The 17,031-nt window shown below is 51.7% G+C and overlaps 1 protein-coding gene across 2 annotated transcripts in view; it reads left to right on the plus strand.

Moving 5' to 3' along the window:
* The first annotated feature begins 1,671 nt into the window (after window positions 1-1,671).
* SEPTIN9 (septin 9) overlaps window positions 1,672-17,031 on the plus strand; it is a 146,131-nt gene continuing 130,771 nt past the window's right edge. The window contains exon 1 of one of the 2 annotated variants that reach the window (XM_053994427.1): window positions 1,672-1,938. In XM_053994427.1, the coding sequence (XP_053850402.1) occupies window positions 1,917-1,938 (22 nt within the window). In that variant the 5' untranslated portion in view covers window positions 1,672-1,916. The remainder of the gene's footprint in view (window positions 1,939-17,031) is intronic. The other variant, XM_053994430.1, reaches the window with a different exon arrangement.

Raw genomic sequence — 17,031 nt, forward strand, 5'->3', positions numbered from 1 at the left:
TATATTTGTGCAGTGGAGCTGATCAAACAGCCATGGCTCTGATCAAGCTGCTCCCACCACAGCAGCCCTGGGACGATGGCACAGACACCCTGTGCACGTGTAATCACACCAGTACAGGGCTGGACATTGAATTGCACACATGTAATTGCACACTAAAGCAGGCACACTTGCACGTGTGCCCATATTCAAGAAGGGAAAGCTGCCTTTTGAACTCTGGTAAGGTGTGTCCCTGTGAGTGCTGAGTGTCAAACAGCCGTGCCCATCAGAGAGGTGCAGGCAGGAGCAGAACAGTGGGATCAGTGACCAGGAGTGGATTCTGCTCCTGGCTTTGCCCTTACTTTGGTGCACAAGGTGGGGCAAGTCGTTGCACTATTGTTTCTCCCCCATGACTTGTGACTAATGATTTCAAAAGCACCCGTGGAAAGGGTAATATATCATTACTATTGCCTTAAAGGTGTGCTTGATTAAGCAACAAACCTTCGGTGGTTTTCAAGAGGTTTTCTTTTGATGGAAGTTTTGTTTGGATGACAGTTTTTGCAAACAATTCCCCCTGCAGACCCCAGCACTGGAGCGATGCAGTCGTGTCCTGCAGCCCTGGGTAGCTGTTGTTGCTACAGTCCTGGGAATGTGGAGTGCTCCTGAGCTGTTCCAGTGCAAAGTCTGGCTGCTTAGCACTGAATCCCCCTGTGACTTCAGCCAGCTCTTCCAGTTTTGCACTAAAGCCGGAGAGAGACTCAGACAATCCTTTTGCTCAGATCTGTTACAGAGGAGATAATCTATGACTGAGAAATTGTAAGAAATCCTGATAGGACCATATCCTCTTAATCCAGCTCATCTACTGCCTTTCTCTGTCCTCGTGCAATGCCAGCTTTAGGGCTGGGGACAGAAAACTTTTTTCCCTACTCTGGAAGAGTCTGAAACCAAGCAGAAACCCTTCCTGTGGAATCCATGCCTTCCTTAGAGCTGGTGGAATTCTCTCACGTGAACAGGGCTTGTGCTCTGCACCTCTGTGTGTGGGTGACCCACCAGAGGGGCCGTGGAAACCTTTCCAGGGAGCAGCCTGGCCCTTCCCCCAGCAGTTCAGGCTCCCTGTGCTCACTTCCCTGTGCCCTTAGAGCAAATTAAGAGCAGCTATGACTTTCTTCCTGTCTGTGTTTGCAATGCCCCCGGCTGATTGCATTTGTGTAATTAATTGCCCAACCTGCGTCTCGCAGGGGAGAGATCCGGAGCACGTTCTCCCTCCTGGCACACGAGGAACAGTAAAATCCTTTTCCCCACACCTGGGGCAGTGTCTGGGGGCTGTTGCTGGGGTCCGTGGCTCTCTGCCCGCCCCCGCAGCAGCGAGTAAGCGAAGTGTGAGCCTGCACAAACGTTTTGCTCGTTCGCAGCCTTGAATGAGCCCAGGACGAGCGGGTTTGGAGAGGAAAGAGGCGTTTTCACGGGTCACTAATGCACTTTGAACTAGAGCCGGGAGAGCAGCGCTGACCTGAGCTGCTCCAGCAGCCAAGGGCTGAATCAAACCCATGGGGTGCGCCGGGCTGGGGGCGTGAAATTCCATCCCTTCCCTTTGCTGCGGCGGCTGAATGCGCTGGGATTTGCAGGGCGGGGAGCCGGCAGGGCCGAGCCCCGGGGATGCTTTGCGTGCCGCGGGGGTAAGGTGCAGCCGCGGGGGAGGCTGAGCCCCGCTCTTCCCCTGCCAGGAGACTTGGAACAGCCCTCACCGGTGTGCGTGTGCTGCTGGCAAAGGTGTGTGCTCAGCAGCGGGAGCTGCCCCTCGGCCGGAGCCACGCACGGATGCGGTGGCACCGCGCGCGTCCCCTCCCCGGCGCTGCCTACAAAAGGACCGCGGCACCCCCGGGACCGCGCACCCCACCCGGCCTCGCCCCTGCTCCCATGTCACCGCCCCGAGCGACGGCATGAAGAAATCCTCGTATTCAGGTGAGCCTCCCTCTCCTCTCGCCTCTCCCTTTGTGTCTGTGCTGGGAAAAGAAAAAGGTTAAAAGCCCCCCAGGTGCGACGTGCACAATCCGTCCTGGCTGTGAGCGCTCCGCGGAGGGGCGAGCAGCTGTTTCGCTGTGTATAAACAAGTGGAAAAGGCATAAAAAGCAAAGCAAAAGCAGCGGGGCGGCTTGTTCCAGGCAGAGCCCGGCACTGGGGGCACGGACTCTGTGATCGGAAGGCACCTGTGCCAGCACGGGGTGACATCCAGCGCCGAGTGGCAGCGTGACACGGGAACAGGACTGTGGTGTGTGTGTGTGTGTGTGTGTGACACTGGCTGCCCTGGGCATTCCAAACGGGCTGTAAGAGATGGGATCCCCTCATGCTGGAGGGCTCTATTCGCCCTTCTCCCCCTCCTGGCTTTGCCAGGCTTGCCCTATGAGGAGAGGGCATTGTGCCCTCTGCTCCTCCCTCCTCGGCTAACTCAGAGTGTGCAATCGTGCCTGGTGTCGTTCCTCTGAATTCCCCGTGAAATCCTGTCCCAGGAAGTGCCTGGTGCACCACGGATGGACAAGTCTCCTCTAAGAGGTGCCCTGCTCGCCTTGTAAAGCTCAGGTGCCTCTGGCAGCTCCTCCAGCTGCTGGACTTTGCTCTGCAGCTGATTTCTGCTCTGCTCCAGGCACCAGCCTGTGGCTGTGCTCTGCAAGCCAAGTTCTGCCCCGGCTTTGCCCTGGCCACTGTGGGGACGTGGTGTCGTCATGCCAGCGTCCTCCTAACACCCCAAGCCGTGGGTCTGGCCACCCCTCAGGGGTGCTGGTGGCAGCTGCCAGTCACTTGAGCCACATCAGTGCCACAGGACTCTGCCCGAGCTCATGGGACGCAGGAGCTGGGGGTTTGGCTTCACTCAGAAAATTCACTCTGTGATGCTGCTGCCTGTTTATGGTTAAAATTAATTAGCAACCTTTCTCTCTTGCACATTTTTCTTCTCTCATTAGCGTTGCTAAATGGGCTGCCGGGGGGAGTTTATTAGGGCTTGTGTGCTGGAAACCTGAGGCAGTCTGAGTGTGATGATTAGCACGTTGTAATGGATTAAATTGGGCATTAATGGTTGTGTGCTGTGTGTAGGGAAACCTGTTATTTGTTGTGGCCTGCTGAGGTGGTTGGAGCAGGGAGGAGCAGTGCAAGGAGAGGTCTGGGTACAGCTGGCTGTCATACAGAAATGTCACAGCTGAGACAGCCACGATACACAGAGTGTCACCATACAATTCCAGGAGGCTTCAACCCATACAAAGTGATACCAAACCACTTCAGAAGGCTGCAAGCATCATCCTTCTTGTTCTTCACCCAACCTTTTACACCCCTGATGTCCATGCACTGCACCTGTGTGCCCTCTGTGCCCTGGGGTGGTGGCTCAGCACACCTGGGCACTCCATGGCTCATTGCTGTCAGTGCTGCTCACCTGCTTTTCACAGCTGGAACCACTGGGGATGAGGCTGGGCCACAGCCCCAGTGCCAGTGCCACCAACTGTGTGCCACACACAGCCCCAGTGCCACAAACTGTGCCACACACAGCCCCAGTGCCAGTGACACCAACTGTGTGCCACACACAGCCCCAGTGACACAAACTGTGTGCCTGCACAGAAAAGCTGCCAGCTCTCTGACCTGCTGTTGTGACTCCTTGCAGATGAGGCCAAGGGTGCTTTGCTTGTTTGGGGTGGAGCTGGGGCACTGCAAAGCCACTGGTGTGTCTCTGGTTGGTGCCCAAACCCTCGGTGGCACAGCTGAGCTGACATCTGGGCAGTACCTTTGCTTCAAAGGGGCTGTGGTTGTATTTTGGAAACACTGCTGTGTTTCCCTGGTGCAGCTGTTGAAACAAAAAGAGCTGCCATACCCAGAACACACTACTGGGAAGCAAGAGGACAGTTTTCACTCCTTACAAACACCTCACACCTTGCAAAGAGCACAGGCAGCGCTGCTGAGCTGCTCTGGGTTGCAAAGGCTTCATTTTGGGTGCTGCCCCAAATAAATCTCCCTGATTTACTGGGCAGAAGGTGGAGGAATCACCCATTGCACTGGAGAGGCCACCTTGGAGAGCTGCCACCTCTGTGAGGTGGAGCCAGCCCTCCGTGGCTGGTGTGTTCACAGATCAGGGCACAGCCATGGCCACTTGCTTTGGGGAATTTCCCTGGGAATCCAGATTGCTTCTCTAAGACATAAATGTGCAGGGTGCTGCAGGGCCTCTGGGCTCTCTGCTGTCTGCCAGGGAAGCTGGGGATGTCACAAAGTGACTTCTCAGCTGCAAAAGCTGATGCTGACAGCCTCTGGCAGGCTGGAAATGCAGTGCCTGGTTGAGATGCTCCTGAAAATGATGGCAAAGAAAAAAAAATGAACATCTAAACACCTTTTGAGGCTAGGTACTTGTTATGTCCGGCCTGGTTTGTCCCTCTCTGACATACTTTGAATCTCTTTTGTGGTTTGGCTCCCTCTGAACTTGTTTGACTCCCCAGGGCTGAGCCTCCAGCTCCATCCTCCTCCATGGGCACAGCAGCGCTGTCCCTTGCCCCAGGCACGATTTACCTTCCCCAAAGCACCTCAAGGGCAATCCCAACCCATCTGCTGTGACTTCTGAGCACACACCACGTAGGTGGGTCGGGATGAAGAGTTTACCTTGGCGTGCCTCACCTCCTGGGAGCAGAGAGGCTCAGTGAGACCTTTGTGCCGCAGCCACGGGCACGTGTGGCTCATCGTGGCACTGCTTTTGTTCCTGGAACTCCTGGCAGCAGCAGCAGGAGGAGGGGAGAGCATGGAACAGGGATTTTACACAGCAATAACTTCTACTGAAGCCAGCTCTTACATGTGTGCCTTGGGGATGTCTGTTATTTCAGTTGCTGAAGGCAAACTTGCCCTGGAGTACTACTTTTTAAGGATTTTTTGATTCTCACTTTCCATTACTCAAGCCCAATTGCATCACCAAAGAAGCAATAGACAGGATTTGTGATAAATGACACTACAATTTTCAGGTATTTTCAAGGATGGTGTGAGTAGTTTTGGCCAAGGATGGTTTCAGGTTTATGTGAGATGCTGGCACTCACTAAAATAAGGATCACCAGAATTGCAGTACCACCAGAATTATTTGTAGTGGTTATGTGTCACCCACCCTTACCTGAACTGCAGACTCCTAATTTATTGCTTAGGCACTTAGGGAGAAATAACTCTTCATATATGAGCTAAAGCTATAGGAAAAATTACAGGAAGAACAGCAGGAGCTGTGATTCCATCAGTGAAGGAGGATTTTCCCATAGTGTGACTTGTAAAATGACTCCCTATAAAACACAGGAAAGAGACTATAAATCAGATTGGATTTGCTGGTGCTGTCCAGAGAATTTGTGGCTGTCTCATCCCTGGAAGTGCTCAAGCCAGGTTGGATGGGGCTCTGAGCAACCTGGTCTTGGGGAAGGTGTCCCAGGTCAGGGATTGCAATGAGATCATCCTTAAGGTCCCTTTCAACCCGACCCATTCTGTGATCCCACCTCAGCTGGGAGGTGTGGCAGCACATTCTTCTCTCTCTCAGGATTTTTCATAGAGGTGCACAGAGAGAAAGAAGGAGAAAACAATTTCTATTTCTGCTGCTTGTTTTTCCCATGTGGAATGTGTTTGGAGAATTGTTTACCTGGGGTGATTGCTTGGTTGGATTCTGGTGAGGATTGTTTGGGCCTGATGGCCAATCCAACCCACCTGTGGCTGCACTCTCAGAGAGGGTCATGAGTTGTTGGGAGTTAGATATGGGAGTTAGAAAAGTAGGTTTGTAGTTTAGTATCTTCCTTTAAATAGTATATTAATGTATGATAGCATAGTTATAATACAGAAATCATTCAGCCTTCTGAACTGGAGTCAGACAGCATTTCTTCCCATTGGGTTTGCCAGCATTTTGCATTAGGGAAGCTCTGGGGAAACAGCTCTGTCCTCTGATTGCTGCTTTGTGCCAGGGTCCCCTCCTGGGTGTCCCTGGAGTGGCACCACGGGGCTCCTGCAGATGCTGTGCACCTGTGGGTCGGAGCCAAGGCAGCAGCAGGTAAAGGGGGGGGGGGGGGGGTTGCCCCACCAAAGGGCTCTGGTTTGTGCTCCAGGACATCCAGGGAGGGAAGAGAAGCACGGGAGCTCTTGCTGGGCTGGCCAAGAGCTGTGACAGCACAGGGACATGTGCCACAGTGAGTCCTCATCCAGCACAGTGAGGGAGTTCATCAAAGCAGCACTGCACAGACTTGCCCCCCCCAGAATAATCCTCAAGGGCTGTCACTGGCCAAGCTCTGTCTGTTGGGGGGGCCTCGGTCCATATCTGGCTGTAGCTGGTCTGAAACAGGTGGAAAAACTGAGATTGGGTCTTTTTCAGGCTGATACTGCAGAGAGAGACCTGGTGTGATTCCCTCAAAGGCTTTTAACCACCCTGCCATAAAAGCTGCTGGGTGGGGCAGGGATGACCCGGTGTCTGCAGAGCCCATTGTTTGCTCCTGAGCCCGACCCCATCTCCTGTCACTGAACTGGCACCGGCTGTGTCTGAGCTGGGGAAAAATGAAAAGAGTTGTTAGACCTGATTTTTTGTATTTTTTTTTTCTCTAGTTCGCTGGCCAAACTGCAATATCAAGGAAAAAGTACTGCTTGGATCCAACAAAAACATTCATTTAATTTCAGATTGTCATTTGGAACAGAAATTCAAAATAATTTGTTTGAAAATACATTTAAAAAAAAAAAAAAAAAGCCATTGTTTTTCAGCTCAAACTCTCAGCTAGCTCTTACTCCCCATAACTTGCATTGCTGGGCCAGTGAGATTAAGGGGGATGTGAAAGGGGGAAAAAGGGTGAGGAGAGGGTTTTGGAGCCCAGCAGCAGAGGGAGGGGGAAGGGTGGTGGTGCTGGCAATGCCATGGTGGAGTGATTCCCCAGGAGCACCTGAGGCTGTGCAGGGTGCTCTTGGTGTGGGTTTGGGGTGGTGCTGTCACCTGGTGCTGCTGAAGCAGCAGGAAAACCCCCAGGACTGCAGAATGAACTTGTTCTTTGATAATCCCAGAACAGCAGGAGGCTCCTGCACAGACCAAGGGCTTTGCATTATTTTCAGGATGCTGAAAGCTCTGCAGGTTGGCTGGGTCAGCTGCCAGCAATGATCTGCATCATTCAGATCCATGTGAAAAATGATTGATACCAAACATCCACGGCTCCTCATCCATAACAAACAAAAAGCTGTTCCTGCATGGCAAACCCTTGCTCTTTTTTGAACAACCACATCTCCAACCTGTCCATACTCATCTCTCACATTTTTGAACCAGTGAGGAGCAGCCATGGTGCCTGCTGACATTCTCAACAGTCACACATTTCTCTGATGGGTTTTTATTCCCAACTCCCTTAATGTATTTACTGTTTTTAACCACTTGATCCATCACAGCGTGCTGTTCCCTGCTCTGCCACTTCCCCATTGCTGCACACGTGTGGGACAGTGATTTTGATGTTCCCACTGGCTGCTGCCCTGGGATTGTTGTTTGAGCTGTAACAACATTCAGAGATGCTCAGAGAGAGCAGCTACCTTTGTCCAGAGTGCTGGGGGATCCAGGGAAAAGCAGGCATGTCCTTCCCACCCCACATCCCTGAATTTCTCCATGGCTGGTATGTGCTGGGTGGCAGAGGCCATATTTCTTATATTCCTATAAGAATGGGGCAGTGCTGCTCCCAAACCAACACTGACCAGAGGCAGCACTGCCCAGGTCTGCATTGTGTAGTTAATACCTAAAACAATGATTGCTTTTAAAAAGAAAAGGTCATATTCTTCAGAGAATTTGATTTCTAATACGCCTGTCCTCTCTTGTGGTAGTGAAGCCTGTAATCTTCTTGAGTGTTACAGATGGCTGTAGCCTCTGTTGGATGAAAGCACCTTGATCCCTGGACAGACTGTTCTTCAGGGCCTCACAGAGGGTTTCTGTGGCTTAGCAGATATCAAGAACTGTTGATGGCACTTGGCATCAGTCCTGGCAAACTTTCCTTGCTGCAAAACCCGAGGTGGGGCCGTGAGAAGTCCCATCAAAAGGCACAATTGTTTTATTTTACTCCCTTGCTGACAGGATAGATTGCCAGAGATGTAAATGCAATGTGCCATCACATGTTTCTGATGGCTCGTGATGATTGATGGAACCTTGCTATGAAAAACCCTCCTGTGGCAGCGCTGTGCTGTGCTGGGGTGGCCACATCAGGGCTGTCATGGGTTTGGTTGGGTGTTCTGCTCTTTCCAGGCTTGGTGGCGTGTGTGGGCTGGGGTAGAGCTTTGCTCCAGGTAAGAAAAGCATCCCACCATCTGTTAGAAAACAGTTTGGAGAAGCAAGGAAATCCAGCCTGTGGAGAAAGACAAATAACAAACCACAACACGCAGACATTTGCAGAACACGGTGAAAGGTCCTGTGGGGCCCAGTGGGGTGATTTGTGCTTCCCCAAAACACCCATCCTCTTCCTGTGACCACTGGGCTGAGCAGGGAGAGGTGGTGGCACAGGCAATGGGGAGATGCTGCAGGCATGTCCCAAAAAGCAGCGCTGACAGCGAGAGGGGCGCTTTGCCTGTACCTCTTAGACCAGGGGTCTCTTGGGGTTGGCTGCACCAGGTGTGATCCAAATCCAAGGAAACGTCTGTGGAAAGGGATAGGGCTTTGTATTGCAGTGATCTGTGAGGATTTAACCCGTGGGACAGATGGGTGAGGCCAGGGAGCTGACAAAAAGCAGGCAGAGGTGACCTGCAGGGGTGACACAGGCACACCAGGGAGTTCCCCTGGCATCCTCAGGAGAAGCAGCTGTGCTTGTGCAGCCCTGGCTCCCTGTGGAATCACACAAGCAGTGGTGTGGTGGGAGAGGCAGCAGAGCCACTGGTGACTCAGCCCGTTCCCACAGTGACTGGCTGGTGACAAGGACAGCCCCAGGCACCCTTTCAAGGGTTGGGTTCCAGAGGGGTGCTCACACTGCCTGGGAAGCTGCTTCCTGCTGTGTCACTGCTCAGGTGAGCCTCTCATGGGGCTGGTGTCCATGGGGGATGGCACCAGAGGCTGGGAAAGGAAAGGTTTTGTCCAGTGCTGTGACACTTGTGAGAACAGCTGACTGTGCTGGGCAGGAAGGGGCTCGCTGGGAAGTTCTTGCCTGAGTTTCGACATTGATCACTGCCCTGCACACTCTGAAGCACAATGTCAGTCATTGCCATGACCTGAACTTCTCATTTCAGGTTGAAATCTGATGGCCAGAGCATGTCACTGTCCCCTCCATTTCCCTCAAACACTGTGCTGCCTTCGTTGCTCCCTGGTCACACAGATGGAAGTTAAACTGGAGGGATGATTGCAAGTTGGAACTAGCAGCAAAAGGGTTTTTTTTTTCTTCCCTTTGTCCATGCCAGATGAGTATTATTTACAGGAAACACTTTGTACAGCTTCAAGATTTGTTTAGAGAAGGAGTGTAGGGGAGGAGACAGCTAAAGGCAGAATGGAAATGAAAAAGGTCACAGTAATTCTCAAGAAAATCCATAATTTCCTGGAGTGGGAGTATTGCTATTCTGGGGACTGAGGGAAGAGTGGAGCTTGGGCTGCAGCTTCTGGGGGAGAGTGTGCTGAGGGACAAAATGACTCCCTTTGGGACGAGCTTGGCCTCATGGGGCTGAGCCCAGAGCAGCTGCTGGGGACAGAGGGTCCCTGACACTGCCTTGTTCCCGCAGCTCCTCCAGAGTCACGTCCGTGGTGGCCATGCCAGGGAATCTCAGAACACTCCCGGGAGCAGCCCCCGGGGACACGTTTGCTTCAGCCTAATGTTATCCAGGGAAATGGGGATTGCCTACAGCTTTGTGTAATGGAGAGAATAAACAAAGGAAGCGGGATGAGATGCCCTCAGCCCTGTGGGGTGACTCAGTGCTGAGCTGTGAGTGCCTGGGCACGTACAGAGAAGAGCTGCTGAGGAGAACAGATCTGGGAGCAGGACAAGTCAGGACAAGGGACTTGCACAGGACAGCCCAGGGAGGTGGCAGGGGGCTGTTGCAGGGAGCTAAGGAGGCTGGAGGCTCTGTTTTGCCTGCAGGAAAGGCTGAGGAAGAGCAAGTGTCACCCACCCTGGCTGGTGGGAGCCCTCAGCCTGGCCAGGTTGGGATGGGGGACTCAGTCACCAGCAGCCTGGAAAGGTCTTTGAGCAAAGGTCACCCTTTGCTCTCTGCATTTTCAGCTTCCATCATTCTCCCAAGACAACTTTCAATTAACTTTCAAACTTAAAAGCAAAATCTAGGTACATTTTCATCAGTAGGAATGAGGATGGAACATAATTCTTTGCCAGCATGGAATTTAATTTGAAGCATTGCAGTTGATGATGTCACCAGTCCAAGCCTAATTCTCCTCGTCCTCTTTGCTTTGGGGAAGGTTTTCAAGCTCACTGATTTTCAGTGCTCTGGTGATAGAAGTCACATGTGCTGCAGTGTCCTTATCTGAGGTCACTTGCTAGAAACACTGTGAAATCCTTAAATCCAGAGCTTTGTCATGTGTTCTTGCAGCCCACTCTGCCTCATGCAGGGCTTTTCCCCCTCTGGTGTCCTGCCCGCACGTGTTTTAGAGCGTGTTCTATAAAACTGGTGATCATGCTGAGAAATGTGAGTTTGAGTTGTGCCCAAACTGTCTCAGAACCACCACACCACAGGGTTTCAAGTGCTTGTTTTTTAATTTATTGATCATTTTGGTTTTTTAGCAGGTAAGCTATGACTCTCCGAGCTGTTGAGTATCTACTGAACAGCTCAGACCCAAGCTGAAGGACTGCCATTACTGCAGCTAATTACCCTTTGACATTAATTTCCACTCAGCTCCATCTGCATCTGTGAACACTTTCCCAAATTGCTGTTCTGACAAGTGAGATGCCCCAGTTGTGGAGCCCCACATCTGAGAGCTGGGGAAGGCTCTCGGTGCTGTGGCTTGTCGGGGATGTCGTGGCTTGGGTGGTCTCCTCATCCTGCTTGGCAGCTGCAGCAAGAGGCTGTGAGTTATTTCCCGTGGTGGGTTTTTGTCAGATAAACCTCTCAGCAGTGATGGGCAATGCTCTGACAGCTGATTCCTGCAGTTAGTGCTGGGAGCAGTGAGTTAATCTGGGGAAGGATGAGCTCAGCCCTTGAGAGCTTGATCCATCTGGGGAGGTTTCAGAGCTTCCTCTGCTGTGCATGGTCCTTCATGGACCAGCCACTCTCCAGGAAATCATCATCATGCAGCAGGGTTTTAAATATATCTCTTTTAAAGTGCATGTGGAGGGGAGAGGGGAGGGGAGGGTGTCTGTGGCCGTGTTTTGTGTGTTTGGCTTTGTTTTTAGAGCTCATTGTGGGAAAAGCAAGAGCCCAGTGCTTGAGCTGTGATGGAGAGGGAATAGAAAAAAAGATATTTCATAACATGTGTGGATTAATGTTCAGATCTTCCTGAGCCTTTCATGTCCTTTGGGCCCCGAATACAAATATGGGAATGGAGATGAGGCAGAAAAGGATCCCATGGCAATGTGCTGGGTGCTGATTATTGCAGGGTTTTGCATTGAACCCTTTTTTAGGCTGCACCTCTTCCTTGGTGGATGGTTTTTGGGCTCCTGTTGGCAGAGATTGCAACACAGGAGAAGGATCTGGAAGATTGGTACAGGGCATAGTCACACAGCTCCTGCTGAGCCAGGAGCAAACCCTCACCTTGGTCCTGGCTAAAAATAAGCAGTGTCCTCGTTCCTAGCCCTGTGGCAGGATTTCTGTGTCCAGAACCCCTCCAAGTGATGGGCAGGCTGCTCCTGGGAGGCACACAGGGCTGAGAAGTGCTTCCCACAGGTCAGGTGTACACAGCAGCGTGGGTCAGTGGGTGGGAAAGGACAGAGGACTTGCACAGGACAGCCCAGGGAAGTGGCAGGGGGTTGTTTCAGGGAGCTAGGAAGGCTGGAGGCTGTTTTACCTGCAGGAAAGGGTGAGGAAGAGCAAGTGTCACCCACCCTGGCTGGTGGGAGCCCTCAGCCTGGCCAGGTCTGTGCTGGCAGAGATGTCCCCAGGTATCCAGGAGCTGTGGCTTTTCTCCTCCCTCCTCACCCCCTCCTCTGTGCTGCCTGGGGGCTGCCCAAACAGGCCCTGCTTTCCCCAGGGCTGCTCACGCTCTCCTGCTTCCCATCTGGAGCTGCCCTTGTTTGAATTTCTGGGGCAGCACGGGGTGCCAGGGTGGGTTTGTTTGTGCTTCTCTCTGAGCAAACATGCACAGGTGGCACCTTGTCCCCTTGCAAGGGGCTCAGAGATCCACGGCAGATCCTGCCTTGTGCACACAGCCTGCAGGAGCTCCAGCCCTGCTCGGGGCAGGACGTGGTCATTGACATCCTCATGAGGGGCATCACAGGGGCAAGTACTGATCTCACTCTGGTGACAAGTGACAGGACTCAAGGAAACGGCTGGAGCTGAGTCAGGGCAGGTTTAGGTTGGATGTGAGGAGCAGTTTTCACCCAGAGGGTGGCTGAGCACTGGGACAGGCTCCTCAGGGAGATGGTCACAGCACTGAGCCTGTCTGAGCTCAAGGAGCATTTTCGACAATGTTCTCACATGGTGAGATTCCTGGGGTGTCCCAAGAGGGCCAGGAGCTGGACTCGATGGTCCTGGTGGGTTATTTCCAACAACAACCTGCAAACAAACCCTCGGTCTGGGGCTGCTCTGCTGGCACGTGGAGCCTCTCTGTCCCTGCTGGGGAGCCAGGGCACAGCAGCAGGGGTTGGCAAAGGGAGCAGCTCTGATGGAAAGCATCTCCTGGTCTCAGCTACACCGCTCTGACAGCCTGCCTCCCACCCCTCACTCTGCAGTCAGGTCCATCCCACGTTTACAGGCACCTGCCTGGAGTACCTGTCACCCTCAGCTGTTCCTCCAGCTGATGATGACACAGCCTGGCAATTCAGCCCACGTGGGATGTGATCTTTTATAGGAACCTCCCACAACCACTGTGGGAGTCTGGTGTGTAAATCAGACCTTTGTGCTTGTCCTTGACTGGTCCTACTGTGTCCTGTTTGAGTTTTTTCACAGACTCATAGAACATGCTTAGTTGGAAATAACCCACCAAGACCATCGAGTCCACCTCCTGGCCCTGCACAGGACACCCCAGGAATCCCACCATGTGCCTGAGAGCATTGTCCAAATGCTCCTTGAGCTCAGACAGGCTCAGTGCTGTGACCATCTCCCTGAGGAGCCTGTCCCAGTGCTCAGCCACCCTCTGGGTGAAAACTGTTCCTCATATCCAACCTAAACCTGCCCTGACTCAGCTCCAGCCGTTTCCTTGAGTCCTGTCACTTGTCACCAGAGAGAAGAGATCAGTGCTGATACCTTGGGAAAGCTGCCCTAGAACAGAGGCTGGACAGAACTAAAGAATAAAGCAGGGATTTATTAAAAGGATCTCCTCCATGGATCCACCTTGGGCAGCACAAGAGCCCAGCCAGGGCTGCACCCAAGATGAACCAAAATGGTCCCAAAATGCACGAGCGCTCCCGGGGGCTCTCACTGGGATCAGCTCTGCTCCATTTGCACCTTGCAGTTCATTGTCCCATTCCAGCTTTAGCCCAGGCACTCCCATCCTGCTTGTTTTTCTCTCTCCAGCCCACGCTGTTTGTGCTCCTGGGCCTGAGGTTTGGATCATTTGTCCTTGGTGCCCAGCTGGAGCAGGAATTGTTTTGTCTCCCTGCTCTGTGCACAGAGCTCACCACCCCCTCATATGAAGCCCAGACACACACACTAAAGCAGCACAGAATGTGAAAAATAGAAAAGCTAAACCTGAGGCATCAGTACCTGCCCCTGTGATCCCCTTCATGAGGATGTTAATGACCACAGCCTCCCCTCAGCCTCCTCTTTTTGTTTGGTTGTTGTCCTTTTCCAGAGTATTTGGATTAATTTGAATTCTGATAATCTCTAACGATTCATCCTCACTTGGGATTGCCATCATCTTTGCTAAGCTCTCTTCCCATTTCTGGTGGGATATGGATGTTGTATCCTTAGGTCAAAACACAGCTGGGAGGTCAGACTTTGGATTAAAAGCTGCCTTGACACAGCCCCTAAGAACAGCCTGGAAGCATCCAAGCCCTGTTGCCTATAGATTTTGGGCAAAATAAGACTATAAACCAAGTAGAGACCTGTGCTTTGGGGGCTTAACAGCCTCCTGTGCTTTTCAAGTCATGTCATCATGATCTTTGCAAGATTAAGCACTGTTTCAGCTGCAGGGTTGGTTTGTGGTTTTTTTTTTTTTTTTTAATTTCACTTTCTCATGGAATAAACTAATGGTGACAGATGCCCAGGAGCCCTGGAGGTCACTGCTTTGTTTATACACAGGGATCTTAGGGAGTGAAGGGTGACAGTTGCCCCTGGAGAGGGACGTGGATGTCACCTTCTCATGGAGCACGGGTCTGTGTGGCAGTGACCTCCTCTGTGCCTGTAAACCTGGGCAGAGCCTACAGAGGAGCTTTGTGTTCTTCCAGAGCATCCACTAAATATAAATGGATACATATCTGGATAAATATATAAATATTTCTATATATAAAAATATAAATGGATGAATAGAAGTGGATAAATGTGGCCTTTTGCCTGGGAAACAGAGGAACACTCTGTCTCATTGGGTTTGTGTGGCCAGCCTGGGGCACCATCAGGTGCCCTGAGCCCTGCTCCTCATCGGGTGACTGCAGACAACCAAAATGCTTCCAATTCTGGCAGCTCATTCAGACACTGATCTTACAGCTAAGGGAGCTAATTTCCTGTATTACTGAGGACTGAGGCCTGGAAAAATACAAGGTAGAATTTAATTTTGCCTGAATTGAGCCATCTCAAAGCATCTCTGAATCAGAGCTGGTCCCTGCAGCCTCTCTCCAGCAGATGATTCACCCCCTCTTCCTGCTGGAACCCTGGTCACTGAGAATTTCAGACTTTCTGTGCTGACAGGCACTGGCCCCCAAGAGAACACTGCATTTCACCTGATGCCATGGAGAAGGCTTCCAAAATGGAATGATAGAACTGGGATTGTGGGGGTGGAATTTGATTAGAAGTGTGTGATATCACAGGGGGAAAACTCAGAGTTGAAGGTTTTAGAATATAGTAATATATATAAAGCAAGATGGAGGTTTTAGGGCAGAGCCTGGTCCTTCTTCTTCACCTTCTTCTCCACGGGTTTGGGTGGTTTTGTGTAATTGGATAAAAGAGTCCCCATTGCAGGCACGGGTGTTTGGTTATTGGGTTAAAAATGAAAATAATTGAGGTGTCATTGCTTAATTGGACAGTTTATCTTTAAAAGGCCTTGTAGAGAGAGGTAGGGCTCCATTTTAGTTTGTTAGAGTGAAGTGCTGTAGAACTCATGGTTTGTGAGACTGTAACATAGATAAGAACTAATAAACATCTGAGTCCCAACAAGAAATTTTGTCTCACACATTTAATCCAGACCTTAGCAAAAAAGAAACAAAGATTCCACATCTTCCCCCTCCATCTCAGGCTGGAGGTGACTCACTGCTGCAGAGCCCAGCTCCTGTGGCTGTGGCTTCCAGGTGCTGCTGGGGTGAGGAGTTGTCCTGGATTGAAAAGCAAGATGTATCCATTTGCCATCTGTGTAGCAGTTGTCTTCTCTTAATTGGGCAGTTTTCTTTATCTCTTCCACGACCAATCCTCTCTTGGGGGAGACATCTGCTGTTAATGGGCTATTGAACGTCACTGCGAGACTGATAAAATTTACAGCATCCTATTGGGAGCTGCTCCGCCCAGAGGGAGGAGCCAAGCATTCCTACCTGGATCTAATCTTGAGTTTCTGGAACACCAGCACGGCTTTTCCTGCACTGGATTTCCCAGAGGAGCAGCTGCCTCTTCCACTGCAGGAAAACCACACCCCTTTTCTACAGGATCACTGCTCCAACAGAACCACACCTGACACTCCAGGAGGGCTGCAGCCGTAATTCCCAATTATGGGATAATAATACCTGCTGGCAACACCCTGACTAACAGGGTGTCAGGTTGTATTCTGACTCTGTCAGTGTTGTTTTGGTTCACTGCATTGTTTATTTTATCTTTTTATTTTCTTCCCTAATAAAGAACTGTCATTCCTGCTCCTATATTTCTGCCTGAGAGCCCCCCCCCTTAATTTCAAATTTATAACAATTCAGAGGGAAGGTGTTTACATTTTTCCATTTCAGGGGAGGCTCCTGCCTTCCTTAGCAAACACCTGTCTTTCCAAACCAAGTCAGGAGTCAAACCCTCTGGAGATCTCAGGTTATGATCCTATCCTTCCTTCAGGCACTGAGGCAGGTGGCTGCCACCTTTCAGCCAGTGACAAGCGCGTGGTGGCTGCTTGGTGTGGCAGCAGGTTCCAAAATCAGTGGCAGCAGCATCCCCCCTGCAGCTGGGGCTGCTGCCCCTGACCTGCTCAGGGCACAGCTGGTTGAGGGGCAGCTGGGGCATGCTAAGGACAGGCACTGTCACAAATCTGATGTCTCGGACGTGAAAAATGTTCTTCTCTGGCTCTGGAACTGTTCACAGAGAGGTATTTCAGTGGAGAGGAAGAGGGGTGCCAACAGGAAGCTGGCTGAGACAACAGAGAAACATTTTCTGCTCATGATCTCAGCCTCTGGAGATAAGGCTGGAATTTTGACACCCCCCAGAGCATCCTGCCTTGGCCCCGGGTCAGTCCTGCAGCCTGGGACAGGGGAGGGAGGTTCCTGCCTGGGTGATGCTCCTGCCAGGGGTACAAAAGGTGGTTTGGGCTGGAGGGATGTGGCAGTGCCATGGATCCCCTCTGGTCAGGAGGTGCTGGAGTGCTCAGGCAGCAGAAGATGCTGTTTGTGAAAGGTCAGCTCATGTAATGAGCTCTGACCATGGTGCTGGGGTCATCAGAAGTGACCTGAGCCTCCAGACAGGGAAAAACCTCTCAGGTGTGGCTGGCAGCAGACTGTGCATGCCCCAGGGCAGGTTTCTCACTGGGTGGTTCATTCCCTATGGCACAAGGTGCCTGTTCAGGAGCTCCACATTATGCCTCAGGTTTTGGCTTTTGTATTTTACAGATTCTGTGCTGCTTTAGTGTGTGGGTCTGGGCTTCATATG

Source organism: Vidua macroura, chromosome 19 (assembly GCF_024509145.1).
Source record: "Vidua macroura isolate BioBank_ID:100142 chromosome 19, ASM2450914v1, whole genome shotgun sequence".
In the NCBI taxonomy this organism is placed as follows: Eukaryota; Metazoa; Chordata; class Aves; order Passeriformes; family Viduidae; genus Vidua; species Vidua macroura.